Genomic DNA, 17,344 nt, shown 5'->3' with positions numbered 1-17,344 from the left:
CTAGGGAGCAGGTCCAGGGAGATGACACTGCTAGTAGGGGAGTGGTGGTGCACTCCCTTCAATGGCAGCCAGCCAAACTCTCATGCGCAGTGAAGCTCTCTCCAGCCCCAGCTGAGGTTGGAGAGAGCAGCCACAGGCTCCCAGTCAGCCTGGGAGCGCAAATTGCAAACGGGGTAATCGCGCACCTGACGGGGATTGCAAATACTGACGCCCCAAAATTGACCGGCAGCAGGGTGCCCACAATCATGTTTGCGGATGACACCCTGCTGCTGTCCAAATCCCCGATGGGCATACAGCGGGTGTTGGACGGTTTTCTGGAGTTCTGTACTGATAGGGGACTTGAAATTAACCCTCAAAAGACAAAATTTATGATCTTAAACCCCACGTCCTTCAAGTGTCCAAGTCCCTTGCTCGGTACAGTGCGCTTGGAAAGGGTTCACACAATAGAGTACTTGGGGATAACTCTAAACCAAAACTTAGATAACTCTAAACCAAAACTTAACGTGGGGGGAACACCAGACAAAGGCAAATATGAAATTGGCCCAGAAGGCGGGTGGTATTATGAGAATTGCGACTAAGTCATCATACCGCCCTCTTACCCCTGCTATCCAAATTTATAAGGCACAGGCACGGGGGTGTTACTTATGGGGGAGAGTTGTGGGGCCACATTCCATCGTCCACTTTGCTAACCACAGAGAATACATTTCTGAAGCAGCTGACAGCCCTTCCCTTAAGTACCCCACTTCTGCCCTTGCGACTGGACCTGGGTATGAGGCCTATTACGGAGGAACTAGGGCTCAAACCACTTACATTTTGGCGCCGTCTTTGGAGCAGTCAAGATCTTCCTTCCTATAGATCTGAGCTACAGGAATTTTTATTATTACCCAACGGCACCAAAATCCCTTGGTTAAAATACATTAAGAGAACCTGCGAAACCCTCGGACTACCAGAATTATGGTTAGACCCGGAAAACACAAGCACGAGGATTCCAAGGAAAGCGCTCTCCAGAGCATACTACGATAAAATGCTCCTTCGAGCCCTCGATAGCGCACGAGAGGGATCTCTGACACACCGCTTTATTATAACCAAAGACTTGTATAACCTTGAAAGTGTTTTGGATCGCATGACTCCTGCCTTAACAAGAAAATTATTCCTGCAATGGAGGTATGGGACCCCCCCGTTGTTTTCTTTTACCAAAGCATGGTCCTGCCGGTCTCCCACAGAGATGTGCCCGGCATGTGAACATATAAAGGAGAACGAGGTGCATGTGATTTTCTTCTGCCGAACCTACCAGAAAAGCAGGAAATTTTGGCTTGTCCCCCTCTTAAAAAACTTGGGTTTTAGAACATTTTTACCTGCTTATAGAGTTTTAAAGACAGACTTATCGCCGCCAATTGTCTTTGCTTTGGCAAAAATTTTAACGGCAATGTGGCACACCCGAATTCGATTCCTAAAGATGGCTGGAGATTCTTGAAATTTTTTTTGATTCCCTGTTACCCCCTTTTATTAGTATTCTCTTTTTAAATTTCCCATGTATCCAACAGTAATGATTTACCTATGCTCTGTGATTTTTCTTGATGTGGTATTTTGTACATCTTTTATGATCTTGTGATCAAAATAAAGATTTCAAATGGAATTTTGGATTTACAAATTACAAAAAGCTATTTGAACTAAGTGCTGGTGAACCTAGCCAGGGCGTAACACAGCACTTTAACAGTTGTCTAGCAGGGGGCTTTACCCACTCAAGGGGTATCAACTATTGACAGAATGTCTGAGCTTTACTATAAATAGCATTTGGGGCACAAAGACTGAGGGGCTTATTTACAAGGCCCTTGCGCCGCCAGTACGTCACTTTTTCCCATCATAAAAGTGACGCACCAGCGGCGCTAGGGCCTTTTAAATAAGACCATGACCAGACTACTGGTGCTAGTGGGTCCCCAGAAAGTCTGTGAGGATGTGGAGATCTGCCGACAAGCAGACCGCAGCTGTGGCCCTCCATTAGAGCAGAGGAGCGCCGCCACCACCCTCAAATAAAACAACAATAAAACTGGTTTTAAACCGATTTTATTATTGTTTATTTTAATCCCCCTGGACCCGGCCCCCAGGACTCTGATGAGTCTAGGGAGCAGGTCCAGGGAGATGACACTGCTAGTAGGGGAGTGGTGGTGCACTCCCTTCAATGGCAGCCAGCCAAACTCTCATGCGCAGTGAAGCTACAGGCTCCCAGTCAGCCTCGGAGCGCAAATTGCCAGCCCTCAGACCAATCCTGATGCTGCTTTCATGCAGTGCCAGGATTGGCCACGGTGCAGTCTGGGAGCCTGTGCCTAGAATAAGGAAGAGCGTGATGCGGCAGGCGGCGGCGTTGGCGTTCAGGTAAGTCATTTTTATTTTTGTATTTTTTGTCTACTGAAATTTTCCCACCTCCCTCCTCAGGCCTGCCTTGTCACTTTGGCAGGAGACTGGCTGCTACTGAAGCAGTGCCGTTCCGTCATGCCAAAATCAGAAGCGCCGCTCTCAGACATTTTTAAAACTCAGGATGGGCTGTATTCACAGGAATACTGTGCACCCTGATGTTTCCCTTAGCACTGGCGCAAAAAAAGCTGCCTAGCGCCAGCACAGGCACCCTGCTGCCATGTTCCAAGGGTGCCTGCACTTCATGGACGATTGTTTATGTGCAGGAAGGAACACCTTCCTGCACATAAACAATCGTTCATGGTGATTTGGTCTTTCTGAATGTATTGCAGAATTCAGCACACCTGAAAATAGCAAAAAAACAAGGAGAAAATAATGATTTCCCCTCGCAGCACCATTCTAACCCCTGGTAATCCATGTTAGAATGGTGTTGTTTTTGATGCTACCTCAGCCTTGTAAATCTGGGGCAGCATAAAAAAAAATGGGTGTTGTGGTGGAACGCTCACAGCAACACCCATTGCACGGCCCTTTACCGCAGAGTACTGTGGCAGAAGGGGGCATATTTACTAGTTTCAGTTACGCCATGTTAAATGGCTTAGCACCACCTTGTAAATATGGGGAATGGCGCTGCGCCACTGGAGAGTCAAAACAAGTGACGCACTTGTGGTGTTTGGGACTTGTAATTATGCCCCTTTGTGTCTGCCTCTACTTAAGCAGCAATGGCGATCATATACCAGAGCCAATCAGAAAGAGAGCAAACATCAGAAAAAAGGTGCCATTGTCTAGCAAGGTGTACTGCGAATCCACGTGTGCACTGTACACAAGATAGGTTCTGCAACTCTCTTTCAAAAGCGCTGACATTGATGGTGGGCCACAGCAACCACACCACAGAGTGGGACCACAACCTTGAGTGCAGCGAGTCAGAGACCTTGTGGTGTTGCCAGGTGGACCAATCAGAAGAAGGGGACGAACAGGGGAGGCTTCTGGGCTGGCCAGGTAGCTGCGACCCGTGCAGGTAAGAACGGTGGGGCCATATGGGGGGTATTTCAGCGGACGATGACGAGAGGAAATGCAGGGGCTTATTTATGAGCCCTTGCGTCACTTTTGCCCCGCTGGTGCGTCACTTTTCGTGACGCACCAGCAGGGTAAAAAATGCGCCATGTTGCGTCATATTTACAAAGTGACGCATCTAGGTAGATGCGTCACTTTGTAAACCTCTGCGTCACATTATACCTGCGCCAGGTATAATGTATGCAGGGTGGGCGTTTTGACGCAAGTAAGCCTTGTAGAAATGATGCAGTGAAATCTATGAGATTTCACTGCGTCACTTCTAGGACGCAAATGTGTCATTATCTTATGCCTGCCTCACAGCAAGCGTAAAACTGACGCAGGCACATTGAAATGGGACTTGCCCATGTTAAATGGCTCATTGCTGAAGTTGCGTCACTTTTGTAACACACTCCAGTAATGTGTCATTTGTGCGCCTACAGATACTCAGAAATACTGACGTATCTGTAACTCCTTGTGACATGATGCGTCATATTGTAAATATGACGCATCCAGCATGTCGCAAGGAGGGCGCAATGAAAAGTGAAGCATCGCTGTTTTCACGCAGCGATGCGTCACTTTTCATAAATGAGGCCCGCAGTATTTATTACATTGTCCCTCGTAATCATCTGTTGAAATACACCCCACACGGCCCCACCGCTCTTACCTGCACGGGCTGCAGCTGTGGCTAGAGTGCTTTCCACTGTGAAGGCCGTGGGATAGTATCATGGACTTGACGCTTTATATGCCGGTAGGTGTCATTGTATTTGATGCCTTACATGTTTGGGGCAATTGTCCACACTGCTGTGGCTGTTATGACAGCCACACCATTGTGGCAGGTAGTGAAAGTGGCATGACTGAGGCACTTTAAGCTCTGAGGCAACTGAGCAGACTGTCGCACTGAGGACAGTTTCATAGTTAAGGGGTTTTCAATATGTGAACGTTCTGGATATAAACTTGGCTATGCTGCTTTAAATACTGGGACGGTTGTGAGTATTTGGTGTGTTATGTGCCAAGTGAATTGTTGGCACAGGCACTTCCGCTATGAGGAATACTGGCACCCGTACGGCCAGGTAGAAAGTCCTCAAGTGACACCTTCATTCTGGCATCATGCATTGTGGACTCTGCCCCTTTCTCTAAAGACCATCAAACATCTGAGCTGGGGCGGCTCCTCCATTAGGGCGGGGGAGCATCGCCCCACTGCTTTCTCGCAGTGCGGGAAGCAGAAACATACAATGGTATTTTAAATACCATTTTATGTTTGTGCTTCTCGCGCTGCGAGAAAGCAGAACAATGTGCCTGGTTGGGTCAGGTCGGGGTGGAGTGCTATGGGCCCTGACTGTTTGGTCGGCCCTCAGGGGCCGACCAAATCAGTCATGCGCACTCTGCATTTTCTCTATGTAGGCTAAATGGCCTCCTACAGGCGCCAGGCTGAGCACCGTCCGGACCAATCACAACGCTGCCATTGCACCACCACCATATGCTCCTTACGTGTCCAACCCCACAGTGTCATCGTCTGCAAGGGATTCAGCATGTATTGTTGCAGTGATGGTGGAGCCCAGAACTTTTCCCTCAGCCTTTTCTGCTCTCCCTGGACACGCTCCTGGTCGCCTCCAGTCCTATTCAAGTTTCTCTGTCTTGTACACCATCCCCTCTTTGGTTCCTCTCCTCATTTTCTCAGGAGTAAGACCCATTGCAATATTCCTAAATGAAATGTTTGCTTCTTGACCAGGAGCGATTGCTTGTTCGCGGATTTAGAAAGCAGTGTGAGGGCAGATACTCCTTCACGTGTGAGTATCATTCCTGGAGAGCATGGGTTCAAAGCACAGTGCAGTCAGGGTGAGCATGTGGTCTCAGCAGGGCGCTCAGCTTGGGACAGCATGTTCTTGTGTTTTTCTTTACATAGATTAAATCAAATCCTTTCTTTACAAAAAAAACATCCGTTTTGGGAGAGCTTGTCTTTTTGTAAAGAATGGGTTCTATTTTCCACTGCCCTGCCCAAAGGTCTGTTCTGCTGCTGCCTGGAAAGTTTGCAGAGTTTGCATTTAGTTGGGAGCTCGTAAAGAGCCTGAGAAGGACAAGAAGCCACTCGCGCTCGAAGTTTAAGGACTGCCAACGATATTTCTACCAAACTGCATTACCAATACTTTTAAGAGCGACCCTCTGAAGAATCAGAAACCACAACACTTGTGAGGAATTAAATCTATCACTATTTTAAATAGTCTACAGTGTGCGGACTGCCTCTTCTTTCACTGTCAACTGAAAGACCTTCTCCCAGCTGGAATCCAACACCCCACGTACCAATGTGTGAGTCGAAGCCCACTCCTCCTCCTGCAGGGCCATCATCTTGGAAGCCATCCTTTCCGGCCGCCGGGAGTCATCTGCCAATGCCCCACTCAATCAATGCACTACAAGTACCAGAATGCATTTCTAAGCCCTACAATTGGGGCCCAGTGTAACAATAACCATAAAAACAGACTCTTTAAAAAGGCTGGTGTGATAAGAAAAGAAACATTCCTCCATAGCAAAATGTGGTGAAAGGCCCTAACCTTTCACTCAGACTGCATGCTTTACACATATACAAATGCCCTGAGCAGGGCCCTGTGTTAGGGCCTGTCTTCAGAGCCCATGCCACACTGTAAGTTGCTTCTAGGCGCTCAGTGGATGTTGCTATCACTCAACCATCCCGGCTGGATGACAGGCGGTGCTAGTGAGTCCCTGGAGGTTAGAATCTCTGGCCCACAGGCTTTAGGAGGGTGCTGCTGCCTTACCAGCTCATAACTCGTCGTTTTCATTTTTTCTGTTCATCAGCTGAATGACATCTTTATGTGCGCAAGGTCTTGGTTTAACTGTAAAGTTAAAATACTACTTTAATGGAATGAGTCAACAAAGAACAATTTTTGTTGTGAGACTTTCATTGTACCGCATTTTAAAATAAGAAAAACAAGCAAATAGTCTTGTCCTGTTAACACATGGAACAGAGATGTTATTTTAAAAGCACTTCGTGAAGTTTATATGAAATGTTTAAAAAAAGTGTGGACTCATTTACGTTTTTTGGCTGTACGGCAGCACAGCAGGCCTTGCCGCTGTGCTGCCCTACGGCAAAAGAAAAGGGCAGTGTAGAGAGCCATCCGGGCTCTCACCTACAATGTATCTTTGCACGCACGCACGCACACGCAACCTTGGGGCGGGCTCGCCCCTCGGTATAAATAAACAAGCGGAAGACCGCTCGGGGTCTTTCCGGCTAAGTACATACAAGTGTCGGTGTGCTTATTAAGTGCGTGTGCATACACGTGGTGGGCCCAGCCTCACCACTCTACATTGGCGACGAGGCCGGTGTGTACCTGTATCCACGTGTGCCTGCCTCGCGCGGCGGAGCCTGCCGCTGTGCTGCTCCGGCTCCCCGTGCGCCTGAGACCCGCCCACGCGTCTCCCGTGAGGGAGCGCCTTCGGCTGGCGGGACTCGGGACCGGCGGAAGCCGACGTGCGGCCGGGTGAAGGTCCTGCGGGTGAGTGATCGTCTGCCCCGCTTGCGCAGCCCCTGCCTGCCGCACTCCGCCTGCCACCGCGGAGGAGGCGCGCCTGCCGACTGCAGGCCCGGCGAGCGCCACGTGACGGCCCGCCCTGGGCCCGCCCTCGCTCTTCAGAGCTGCCGCGCATGAGGCGCCCTTGCTGAGGCGCGCGCTAGGCACGACGCCAGGCCCCCTCCTGCTGTGCTCCTGCCCTCGTGTCCTTCTAGAGTGGGCAAAGGAACGTTCTCACGGACTGCAATACTAATAAAGAGAACAATAAAGAAAAAAAAAAAAGAAAAAAGACAACAAGCATTGGCACATACAATAAAGCACAGAGGAGAGGTATCAAGCAAGCATTGGCACATGCAACAAGGCATCTCAATTGACATTGGCTCCCACAAGGCCGTGCATCATAGACCCTGCCGCCACGGCTGGTCCCTGGGTTCCTATCCCTCGCCACTGCTGACTCTTCCTGCGTCACGCCCTAAGGCGCCTCGACACGCTGCGTGGCCTGCGCCCCTGCCCTGCGCCTCACGCCGCCGCCATCCCGGAAAGCACCAGCAAGGCCAGAGTGACGCCTCGCCATGAACCAAGGCGCACCAGGAGCGGCCCAAGACGGGGCTGGCCAGCCCCCCCAGCAGGCTCTCCAGCAGCAGCCAGCTGCGCCCGCCGCTCAACCACAGGCTCAAGCCCAAGCCGGAGCGGGCGCCCCAGCAGGTCCTCACGCACCCGTGCCCCATGCGCATCAGCACGCCGGCGCAGCACCCATACCGCCGTTCTGCGAATCAGCAGACCCGGCAACGGCGGCCGTCCGCTGGAAGGCATGGGTCGGACACCTCAATCTGTACTTCAGGGGCACGAGAGAAACCGATGGTGTGGTGAAAAGGTCGCTCCTCATTCTTTATGGGGGTCAAGAGATCTATGACTTATTTGAATCGCTCCCAAACACCGGAGCCGAGGACGACTATGACGCCGCGGTCGCGGCCCTCAACGCGCACTTTGACCCTCAGCTGAACAATGATTTTGAAAAATTTAAATTCAAGCGCGCATGGCAGTTGGACTCCGAGTCAGTCGACATGTACTACACTCGACTCCGACGGCTCGCGAGCACGTGTCCTTTCACTAACCCTCGTGACGAGATCAGGGACCAGATCATCGTCGGCTGCAAATCTAAGCTACTGAGAAAGCTGATCCTCCGACAGCCAGGGATCACCCTAGACGAGATCCTCGTCCTGGCGAGGTCGCATGAGTTGTCGGATGCCCGGGCGGAAGAGATGGAGGTCGCACTGCGCACCCCGGTGATCGCCCCGTCGGGGGCAAGGGCCCCGGCCATCAAAGAAGAACGGGTGGATGCGATCCAAAGAAGATTCCCGCCAGCAAGGCCGCGAGGTGGCCCGCCACGGGACAGCCAATGCGGGTACTGTGGTGTGGACCACCCTTCCACGGCCACGTGTGGTGCCAAAGGCAAGACGTGCCTCAAGTGTGGGCGCATGAATCACTTCGCTGCTGTCTGCCGGGGAGGGAAGTTCAGGGCTGCAGGCCCGCGCGCCAGAACTGTGACCCAGCGTGTCAGACAACTGTCTCTCGACCAGGATAGACCCCCTCCCGACACAGAGGCTCAAGACCGCCGGCCCAGATACGAGGACGACGAAGACGATGAAGTGTATGTCATCTCCTACGTGAGCCGGGCATCCACGAAAAGACGACCGCCTCCAATGTGTTCCGTCTCAGTGGATGGGACGAGTGTCAATGCGCTGATAGACACAGGGGCGTCCGTGAACGTCATGGACTCGGACCAATATGAGCGCATGTCCCCAAAACCAACGCTGGCACCGTCTGCGGCACGCATCTACACCTATGGCGGGACGGAACCCATGCCCCTTCGTGGAGTCATTCAAACCACCGTGATCAACGGAGAATATTCCACTGTGACCAGGTTCCACATCACTGAGGGCAAAAAGGGCACCCTCCTGAGCTGTCACACAGCAGAGGATTTGGGGCTGGTGTTTTTCGCCAACCAAGTACACCAGGCTCACGCAGACTTCATGCTAAAAGAGTTCCCAGGACTGTTCAAGGGCCTCGGCAAGCTCAAGGGCAAAAGGTTTAAGCTACATATCGACGCGACTGTGAAACCTGTCGCTCTCAGACACCGGCGAGTGCCTTTCAACCTCAGGCCTCAAGTCGAGGAAGAGCTTCGCAAACTTGAAGAGTTGGGAGTGATTGAGAAAGTGTCGGGTCCGACACCGTGGGTCTCCCCACTGGTCGTCGCTCCCAAACCGAAGCAGCCGGGGGCCATACGTCTGTGCGTGGACATGAGGCTACCCAACACCGCTGTCAAGCGCGAACGGCACATCACCCCCACAATGGATGATATCATAGCTGACCTCAACGGGGCGAAGTGGTTTTCAAAACTTGACCTCAACTCAGGCTATCACCAGCTGGAGCTAGAGCCGGCCAGCAGGTATATCACTACATTTTCGACGCACGTGGGGCTGCGTCGCTACACTCGGCTCAGCTTTGGGGTCTCGTCGGCAGCTGAGGTCTTTCAGAACGCCATTCGCGAGGTGCTCTCCGGACTACGAGGGGTGATCAACCTGAGTGATGACATCCTAGTATATTCATCGACCCTCGAGGAGCACCACGCCAACTTGAGGGCGACCCTGCAGAGGCTCGCCGACAGCGGCCTTACCCTCCACCGCGCCAAGTGTGCCTTCTATCAGGAATCAGTGGATTTCTTTGGATATATCTTTACGAGGGAAGGCCTGAAAGTCGATCCTAAGAAGGCAGAAGCCATCAAAGCAGCAAGCACTCCACGGAGTCAGACAGAAGTCCGAAGTTTTCTGGGCATGGCCACCTACTGTGGCCGGTTCATCCCGAACCTGGCTGACATAGCGGAGCCTCTCCGTGCCCTCACCCGTGCTGATCAGAAGTGGGACTGGACTGCTGCTGCAAACAAGGCGTTCCAGACCATCAAGGCCAGTCTACTTGACAACACCACCATGGCGTACTTCCAGCCGCGGAGGCGGACTGAGTTGATTGTTGATGCCAGCCCCGTTGGGTTAGGAGCGGTTCTGCTGCAAGAGTACGGGCAGGAAGAGTGGAAGCCCGTTGCCTATGCCAGCAAGGCCCTGTCCGACACGGAGACCAGGTATGCTCAAATTGAAAGGGAAGCGTTGGCTATCAAATGGGCATGCCAGCATTTTCACCTCTACCTCTGCGGGCAGGAATTCACGGTGGTCACAGATCACAAGCCCCTGCTGCCCCTCTTTGCAGGAACATCCCGGCTTGCTCCCCCTCGCATCGAGCGGTGGGCTGTCCAGCTGCAGGGGTATCGGTTCAAGGTGGTGTTCAGGCCGGGAGCACACAATCCCGCTGACTACTTGTCGCGTCATCCAGATGTCACCCCGCCAACGGCCCTGACAGACGATGGGGAGGAGCTGGAAGAGATGGTACATCTGATCACCCAAGCGGCGTGCCCCGAGAATATGTCGCTCCAAGACATTAGCGACGCCACGGCGACGGACGAAACCCTGGTGAAAGTCAAAGACGCACTCGAGGGAAATCGCTGGGCCCATTTTCTCGATGGTGCATCGTGCCTCCGGCCGGAGGTGAGCCACGCCAGACAGCAGCTGTGGCAAATACGGAGTGAACTTAGTATCGGGGATGAAGGAGTGGTGCTGCGCGGGCACCTCATTGTCATGCCCGAAAGCCTTCAGCAACGAGCCCTGAGCCTGGCCCACGTGGGACACCAAGGTATGGCTAAAACCAAGGCCCGTTTGAGGAGTAAGGTGTGGTTTCCTGCAATGGACAGCCAGGTGGAAGCCATGATACGGTCCTGCCACGCGTGTACGATCACGGGCAATGACCCTGCACCAGCACCCGTGCTCACGGAAGAAGCACCCCAGGCCCCGTGGGCTCAACTCAGTATTGACTTTGGCAGTTTTCCGGACGGTCGGCACATGCTGGTGCTGGTAGACTCGTTCTCAAAATTCCCTGTTGTCGAAGTCATTGCATCCACCGCATTCCCGCAAGTAAAGAAAGTCCTGAGCCGAGTGTTTGCCACGATGGGGCTCCCTGAAGAAATCAAGTCCGACAATGGGCCCCCCTTTCAAGGGAGAGAGTTTCAGGCCTACTTGGAGGCTCTCCGGATCAAACATCGGAAAATCACACCCCTATGGCCCCAAGCCAACGGGGAAGTCGAGAGGCTGATGCGGACATTAAACAGAGCACTCCGGATTGCGGTTGATAACGGTGAAGACCCAGAGGCCGCCCTGGACGACTTCCTTGGAGCCTATCGGCAGACACCTCACTCAACGACAAGGTGTGCTCCCTCTCATGTTCTGTTCAAGCGAGCTCCAAGGGATGGCATTCCCACTGCCAGCACGTGGGTGCCGGAAGAAAGGGACGCCGAGGCCATACAGGCCCGGCGACAGGCCACCAACATCAAAGCGAGTGCAAACCGGCATGCCAAGGAACCAGCCCTCCGGCAGGGGGACACAGTCGTTGTCAAGGATCGCCATCCTGGGTGGAAGTTTCGGACTCCCTTTGAGCCAGAAGTGTGGACAGTGGAGCGAGTGCAAGGGACTATGGTTACAGCTAGGAGGAATGGCCAAACCGTGACGAGGAATGCCTCGTGTTTCAAGAAGATGCTGGACAATGTCAACGTGCGTCAACGAACCGAGAGAACGGAACTTGGAGACCAAGAAAGCATAGACTTCGATAACTGTTCTGGTCTAGCACCTACTCCACCAAGAATGGCCCCTCCGCCAAGGCCAGTGTCACCAGGCCCCGAGGTCGGGCGGAGTCAGCCAAGGGTCGAGGATGCGAGTGAGGGTCCGAGGACAGCCCCGGCCGGGGTTGTCGAACTACCTCGGACCCAGGATCGTCGCTACAACTTGCGGCCCAATCCAAGGCCGAGTCAACGGTTGTTGGACTTTGCCTGTTCGTCTCCATGAGCAAGAGACTATAAACGTGCCTGCCGAAAGAGACTAAAATAAAGGAGGGATGTAGAGAGCCATCCGGGCTCTCACCTACAATGTATCTTTGCACGCACGCACGCACACGCAACCTTGGGGCGGGCTCGCCCCTCGGTATAAATAAACAAGCGGAAGACCGCTCGGGGTCTTTCCGGCTAAGTACATACAAGTGTCGGTGTGCTTATTAAGTGCGTGTGCATACACGTGGTGGGCCCAGCCTCACCACTCTACAGGCAGGAATGCGCATCCCTGTCCTTTTACCCTGCACCGGCGCACAGCGGGCTGCCTTACGCCAACGCAGGCATATTTGCACCATGGTGCCACATATTTATAAGGCCATGAAAAGCCACGTACCCGTGGCTTTAGGTGGCCTTATCAATATGCCAGTGGCACATTGCACCACCGGAACGTCAAAAAAGTGACATTCCGGTGGAATAGTGCGTAAAATACGTTTGAGGAAGTGAAAGTTCGCTTATACTAATGTGATAGACTTCCATTCCTAATACTTTCCTTGGGAGGAATTTGTAAAATAATAGATTTTGGCGCCACCACCTGGGTAAGATTGGAAGTGAACAGAAAGACTTTTTTTAAAGCCTTCCTTTCTGCTGCTATTCATCCAAAAACTAAACAATGCGCTTTCTAAAGCCTTTTCCCTCCTGCTTTTGATTTTTCTACATGTCTCCTATTGGTGCCAGTCGACTTTACATACCAGCATGCCGAGGGGTTCGACTCCTTTCAGTTTGCAGAACAGAGACATTTTCTTATCACAAGGCATTCCACAAAGATAAAAATATAAAACCAATATCAGGATACACGACCCTTGAATTTTAGAGTGGGGGCACCACCCCCTTTAGCCCTAGGGCGAGGATAAACTGTCCTAAGAGAAACTGGATAAAATATTTGATGAATCAGGCTAAGGGTCCATAAGCCAATTGGCACTCTGGTCCCACTGGAACAGTTTCTCTTTTAGTGTTGATGATTATTCATTTTTACACTTTTTTACTATATTTATTTCATACAATTGTTGTGCATATTTTATGTGAATGATCATTATTTGGTCGAATAAAGATACTACTTCTAAACGGTCCTTTTATTTGTAAGATGAGCACTGGTCTGATCTCGGGCTCCCTTCACCACAGTTGTTGGAATGTGTTATCTTTCCAATAACTTTTGCATGAGTCACCCCCAACGAGCCCCTATTCCCCCTTACAGTGTATTTTGAAACCCCCTGGCTTCATCCACTGGAGGCTTTGGGCGTACACCTACAGAGCAGGCATCTCCGACCTGCAATTACTATTTTATATAGTAGTGAAAGTTTTATTTACAAAGCATTTAAATCCAAGCCCGCCACATAGAATATTTTTTTCTCTCATTATGAGGAGTCAGGAGCAGTATTCCTGGTGGGGAAACCGCTCCAAGCCATTCTGACTTTCTAGGTGTTTCTGGGCGCGAACCAAATGGGCCAGCAAAGTCAGAACTTGATAATGCTGGTCCCAAAAACCTCTGGAAAGGAGAGCAGTGCTAGAGGGGCTGTTGTGCCCAACTGCCACCTGTCCTGCAATACCTAATCTGCCCTCTTCCACCAGGACTTCTACAGAAAGCGCCTCCTAAAAGCCAGGGGCGTAACACAGGCCCACGCATCCCTCGCAGTGCAGGCGCCCTCAAGCTCAAGGGGGCCCCCTCAGCACTGCACTTCGGCCTGAGAGCTCCTAATAGAGTCCGGAGGGGGGCCCTCCACGTACCTGGCAGGGTGGTCCCCTCAATTATCGTTACGCCACTGCTAAAAGCCCAAACACACATTTACCCACCTTTCTGCGCAGGTGGTTACTGTATGTGGAGATTTGAGACAGTTATTTCCCCAGAAGGAGGGAAGGGGAGAACCCATTGATTTGGGCCTGGCATAACCCGTTGCATGTTATTTTGCATTCAGGGGGAAATAATGGGTAATCTCCAGATTTAGGTGCGGGGATACTGACTAGAAACAGATATTATGGCCTTACGGTATTCCCACAGCTAGGGTTTGAATGGCCTATAGGGTAATCTGGCAGTGTCCGAAGAGCTGGTCTAACAGGTCAGTATATGGGCTGGTTTTTATCAGTTTGTGGACCTACTTTATGGTCTGGCGGGCTGATTTTTACTGATGAGTTCTCTGATAGCACAACAAACATTGCCTCCTGCAAGCGCAAATACATACAGTCTCCCGTACCTTGCAAAATAACTGTACTGCTTGTGTGCGGGTTCACCAAATCTAGTTCCACGTTAGGGTGCACTGGGCCCTCACCATGCTGCATTTCACAAAAAAAGCCAGTGCACCACATTTTTAAAATTGACTTGCTCTGGCAGGTGTCTGCGACGCTGCTGCCCAGCGCCTCTCATAATTAATTTTTTTTGCAGAGTTTTATATAGCACAAACTTGACCCAAACTGAATAGGGTATCAGAGCGCTTTACATAGCACCAGTTATGTTACATGAGGACACACATTCATTTTTGTTAGGCACGGGGAGATTACGTGATTTGCCCAGAGTCACAGGATGTTTGGCGTCGTTACCGAGATCCCCAGGTCAGAGGTCGAGTGCCCTAGCCGTTGCGCGGGCAGGTAGGGCTGCGCCTGCCTTTGTGTGTGTTTTTAACAGTAATTAAAGCCAGGCTCAACTTCTTCAGATCAGTCAAGCCTGCTCTCGGCCTCACAGGCTCTCTGGGCAGACCAGGAGGTCAGAAACAGGTGGTCTGTGGAACATGATGAACAGCCGGATCATTATCGGGCTGGTTTGTCAGAATGAAGAGCTGTGTAGATGAGCCCAAAAAAAACAGACAGCACTACGTGGACCTATTTATGAGGAAGTCACCGAGAGCAGCAAGTCTTACTGTACTGCACTGCGTGACGAGTAAAGGGCAGTAATGAGCCGTATTTAAGGCACAATGGCACATTCCTGCCTTTTCCCCTGTGCTGGCACCCTTTTGGCTGCCTGCCACCAACGCAGGCACCCTTGCACAATAGTGCAAGGGTGCCTGCTTTGCGTGCATGATTGTTTTTGTGGGGAAGGGGCACCTTCCTGCACAAAAACAATCCTGGGAGACATTTTCCTCTTTCTATGTGTGCTACATAATGCAGCACACATACAAAGAAGAAGAAACGCCGCCCCTGGGATGGTGTAAGATTTGGGCGCATTCCCAGGTTTACAAGTTCTTGTAACTCTGGGAATGCTTCAAAATCCATGGGAGTTGCATGGGAACACCCACGCAACTTCCATGGAATGCCTTCCCAGAGCAGAGTAATGTATCGCAACGATTTGCACTCAGTTACGCTAATCCAGATTTTTGGAGCCCTTCAGAGCCATGCAAAGTGGCTTTGTGTGGCTTCAAAAATCTGTCTTACGGTTTGCGTCGCTCTTGCACCATGTAGCGTGGTGCAAACTCCCTCATAAATATGCTCTGAGCGCATGGGAACATCTCTCACGGATGAAACCTGGATAAAAGGAAATATGGACAGAAGGTAAATCTCGCCCAATATTAAAAGACAGCCCTTTTCTGCCGCAACGTGCGACCTACTCAGCAACTGCTTAAAAAAAAAAAAAGACTAATTCACTTGATCTAGCATTAACTCCTTTCAAATTTAAAATGTGTGTAATAGTTCGTCTCGTCACAACTTGAAAGGTGTTAGTGCGGTTCGTTTTTCAAAGACTGCTTAGTTTTTATACAGTATGAACCGTTTGACCTAGATTTAAATGCATCCTGTTTGGGCCATGAACCTCTCTCACTGTTCTTTTTTTCTCAGTATAAGCTTCCTGACCCAGGTCCCTTTCTCTCCCAGTCCCCCAGCGGCAGCCCATAGGCGAGTCACACCTGACGCTGTTCTCTAAACTTGACCCAGACACGTCTCAGAACACGCTGCACGAGGCCATGTAGTTTATTTCATGCTCCATAAATTGTCGTACCTTGCATTGTGGAAATAACCCTCACACTAATAACATCTTTGTAGAGTGAGTTGTAGCGTACGCCTTCCTTTTCTAGGCACTACAGGTGACCTCTCAAACTGTGTGCCCACACTTCACTTTTCCCATTCCAAATCACGTTTCCATTGTTTATGAGGTGCCACAAATGTCTTCAGTTGCTAGAAAAGAGATGTAGGTTGTAGACCTAGCATACCACTTCTGCAGCGCTGCAGCTGTTTTAAGACTGTACATTTACTAATACAGTGCGCACAAAAAAAAGAGTAATTTGTGAAATGTAATTAGTTACATGGCCATAGTTGTTTTGTCTCCCTTGTGGGTCACTCAAAGTGTCACACCTAAGATATTGGAGTGTCAGACTATCACCATGAAAACAGAAATGTCACACGATCACAGTGAAAACTTGCCAGCTATGGCAAGGATCCTGGTGGACTTGAATGCATATAATGTGCTTACTGACGCACAGTACACTGGCCTACCACTCTGTCACGAGTCATCATCCTACATGACAGGCATTCTTCCGAAATTACTCGAATGCTTTATTTGAGGTGAAGGAGAGTGCATGTTGCCCTCAGACGACCCCTGGTTACTTTTCTTAGGAGTCAGACATGCAATAGAAAGGATTGTGGCGACACCTGCTGGTGTGCACTGGCTTTGCACTAAATCTAAATGGAAGAAGCCATTATTTTGACCTTCACCCTCTGCTGCACTTTCTCTTTTATGTTTCCTGATGAATAATTGAATGATGCTGTCGTTGCAGGGGCTGCAGTTTCTGTGCGACACAATCACAGAGTGCTGGGACCATGACCCCGAGGCTCGGCTTACAGCGCATTGTGTGGCGGAGCGCTTCAACCTGATGGCCCTAATGGACTGTGACAATCTCATTAATAACAACTGCGACACAAATGAGCCCAATAAAATGGCGGGCGAGGGCGGCGAGCACAGAGCCAACGGTGGCGTCACAGATATCCAGTGACAGACGGAAAGGCCCGGGTTCAAAAGGCTCTAAAAAACTTTTTAAATCCATTCTTCGAAAGATGACTGTAAATAACTGCACACATGAATTGTTAATATTGAAGCCATTATTTATATGTTTTGTTAGCTATACATGCAGTTTTTATTAAAAAAAAATAAAGATATTACATAAAGATGTTTGTTCCACTTCCAAACCTTTTGAAGTCTGTTTGTATTTCTCCCTTACTCGTACAGGATTTTGATTTATAATGCACCTAGTTGTTGAGAATTAGGAGATTCTGCAGCCATGGCATTTTCTGCTTAGCTATGGGTCTAGAGCACTTGCTACATATGCTGTATAATTTAGCAGGTTTCAACAGAAAACGCTTGTTTCTAGCTCAAACAGATCAAAAGTTACAAACAAAGCACCATACATTCTGGCACACAGTGGAAAGCCCTTTACACAAATTAAATGGTCACTCTTCAGTTGCT

The 17,344-nt window shown here is 50.6% G+C and overlaps 1 protein-coding gene across 5 annotated transcripts in view; it reads left to right on the top strand.

The window, feature by feature from the left end:
- The window catches only part of LOC144823695 (TGF-beta receptor type-2-like), a 420,165-nt gene extending 403,100 nt beyond the window's left edge, over positions 1-17,065 (top strand). For all 5 annotated transcript variants that reach the window (XM_078682433.1, XM_078682432.1, XM_078682430.1 and 2 more), the window contains exon 7: positions 16,659-17,065. In XM_078682433.1, coding sequence (XP_078538559.1) covers positions 16,659-16,874 — 216 coding nt within the window. In that variant the 3' untranslated portion in view covers positions 16,875-17,065. The remainder of the gene's footprint in view (positions 1-16,658) is intronic.
- The last annotated feature ends 279 nt before the right edge of the window (positions 17,066-17,344 follow it).

Source organism: Lissotriton helveticus, chromosome 3_1 (genome assembly GCF_964261635.1).
Source record: "Lissotriton helveticus chromosome 3_1, aLisHel1.1, whole genome shotgun sequence".
Classification (NCBI taxonomy): Eukaryota; Metazoa; Chordata; class Amphibia; order Caudata; family Salamandridae; genus Lissotriton; species Lissotriton helveticus.
The sequence above is the reverse complement of the archived record's forward strand: the minus strand, read 5'-3'. Positions and strand labels throughout refer to the sequence as shown.